This window comes from Manacus vitellinus, unplaced genomic scaffold (assembly GCF_001715985.3).
Source record: "Manacus vitellinus isolate BGI_N305 unplaced genomic scaffold, ASM171598v3 scaffold_1242_pilon, whole genome shotgun sequence".
In the NCBI taxonomy this organism is placed as follows: Eukaryota; Metazoa; Chordata; class Aves; order Passeriformes; family Pipridae; genus Manacus; species Manacus vitellinus.
This window is the reverse complement of record NW_021938917.1, coordinates 1-2,617: the sequence shown is the minus strand read 5'-3', so window position 1 is coordinate 2,617 and position 2,617 is coordinate 1. Positions and strand designations below refer to the sequence as shown.

Below are 2,617 nucleotides of genomic sequence, written 5' to 3'. Positions count from 1 at the left end.
GGCAGCTTCTGCTTGGCCATGGCCAGCGAGTAGTACATGCCGAAGTTGTTGACGATGACGGGCACGGGCATGGCGATGGTGAGCACCCCGGCCAGGGCGCACAGGGCGCCCACCAGCATGCCCGACCACGTCATGGGGTACATGTCGCCGTAGCCCAGCGTGGTCATGGTGACCACGGCCCACCAGAACCCGATGGGGATGTTCTTGAAGTAGGTGTGGCGGCTGCCCGTGACGTCGTCGGGGTCGGCGCCGATGCGCTCGGCGTAGTAGATCATGGTGGCGAAGATGAGCACCCCCAGGGCCAGGAAGATGACCAGGAGCAGGAACTCGTTGGTGCTGGCGCGCAGGGTGTGGCCCAGCACCCGCAGGCCCACGAAGTGCCGCGTCAGCTTGAAGATCCGCAGGATGCGCACGAACCTCACCACCCGCAGGAAGCCCAGCACGTCCTTGGCCGCCTTGGAGGAGAGGCCGCGCAGCCCCACCTGCAGCGAGGGGTCGCGGGAGTTTGGGGTTCCGCCTGGGCCTTCCCTGGCGACCGGTTTGTAGCCAAGGAAGGGCCCAGATTTACCCGGGATTCCCGATGATTTTTATGTAAGCTGGGGTGTAAGAGGAAAGGAGGAGAGGCCTTCGCTCTCTTTCCTTCCGGCGGCTTTGGAGGTGGGGGTTCCCCGCTCTTGAGGCTGTCGGGTTGAGGAGCGAGGCCTAGTGAGGCCTAGTGAGGCGTGGTGAGGCCTGGTGAGGCCTAGTGAGGCCTAGTGAGGCCTGGTGAGGCCTGGTGAGGCCTAGTTAACACCTTGTGAGGCCTAGTGAGGCCTAGTGAGGCCTGGTGAGGCCTGGTGAGGCCTGGTGAGGCCTGGTGAGGCCTGGTGAGGCCTGGTGAGGCCTAGTTAACACCTTGTAGGTTTTAGTTCGAACCGGTGGAATTATTCCCAGAGCGTGACATGTTGGGTCCTCCATGTGGGAACGTGCCCAGATCTGTGGGTGGCTTGGCTGAGGTTGCATGTGTGATAAACTGAGAAAATTATTCGAGCTAATTAAGAGAAAACAGTGTAAGGTCAATGTGACCTGGAGAGAAAAGAAAAGCAAGTCGTAAAACTTAACTGGGCCCCTATAAAGAGATAAAACAAGTCACCTCCCTTTTACCTTGTGTAGGATTTATAATGAGAGAATTTTCTTCAGTTAGCTAGATAATAGCACCTTTCTTAAAATTTATAACTTTGCATAGATAACAAGCGAACATCTGCTGAAAGTCTGATTTAACAATATATTATGGATGCTTACAGACAACATTCTTGTTAAGAAATATCTGTGGAATGTCTGACCTAACAATGTGTAATGTTTATACTCATGTACCTAACAATGTGTAATGTTTATACTTATGTATAATGAATATTCATGTAGTAGCTGGAAATAAATGTAGAACAAATGGGTTTTTTTAGGTGTGACAGGCGTTGGGAGTTGTTCAACCCCTTCCCTGATCACCCAGCGCTGAAGTTGCTTTTATCATATAATAAAATTCTGCTTGGAAATTGCCCCACTGGGTTTCTATTTCTCACACATGGGAGAAGACACACAAAATTGATGCGTTTTGGACATTCCTGTTACGTCAGAAATTCCTACGTGCACAGTATGTCTGAAGTGGAAAATAATTCAATGCAAAGTAATACAGACTTTGCTGGAAGAACATTTTAGGAGTGCTGGTTAATGTCATGTCCTGTTCTGCTCACTGGAACAAAGGCCTTGGTAAAGAAAGAATAGGAGTAGCACACACAGAATAATAAATTAAGTAAACTAGAGGTTTGAATAAGATTTAGAAGGCCCAGAGCCAGGATTTTGCAAGTTTGAAGAATTCAGGTCACCTCATTGAAGAGGTCAAATTAAGGAAGATGTCCATGACAACCACCAAAGGGATGAAGGCTTGAGGAGAAGACTCCCAGTTTAAACTGTTCAAATAAACCCTACCTATATATGTTTAAACTGTTAAAATAAACCCTACCTATATAGGTGTAAACTGTCAAAATAAACCCTACCTGTATATGTTTAAACTGTTAAAATAAACCCTACCTGTATATGTTTAAATTGTTAAAATAAACCCTAACTGCATATGTTTAATTTATTAAAATAAACCCTAACTGCATATGTTTAAATTATTAAAATAAACCCTACCTGTATATGTTTAAATTGTCAAAATAAACCCTACCTATATATCTTTAAACTGTTAAACTAAACCCTACTTATATATATTTAAATTGTTAAAATAAACCCTACCTATATATGTTTAAATTGTCAAAATAAACTCTATCTATATATTTTTAAGTTGTTAAAATAAAGCCTACCTATATATCTTTAAATTGTTAAAATAAACCCAACCTATATATGTTTAAATTGTTAAAATAAACCCTACCTATATATGTTTAAATTATTAAAATAAACCCTACGTGTATATGTTTAAACTGTTAAAATGAACCCTACCTCTATATATTTAAATATTTAATTAATATTTAAATAAACCCTACCTTGTTGTTGCTGTCCTGGAGAGGGAGTTTCATAAAGGAGAGAATAAAGGGCTTCTTGATCTCCATCTGGGAGGCTGGAAAACAGAGAGGACACCCTCTGA

At 44.1% G+C, this 2,617-nt stretch overlaps 1 protein-coding gene across 1 annotated transcript; it reads right to left on the bottom strand.

Annotated features, from left to right (window-relative positions):
- Positions 1-6: 6 nt before the first annotated feature.
- LOC115308145 (potassium voltage-gated channel subfamily C member 1-like) lies at positions 7-528 on the bottom strand (the record flags this gene model as incomplete). The annotated part of the gene is made up of 1 exon (XM_029965919.1): positions 7-528. A coding segment is annotated over one exon (522 nt), but the record flags the coding sequence as incomplete, so codon positions are not given.
- Positions 529-2,617: the final 2,089 nt, after the last annotated feature.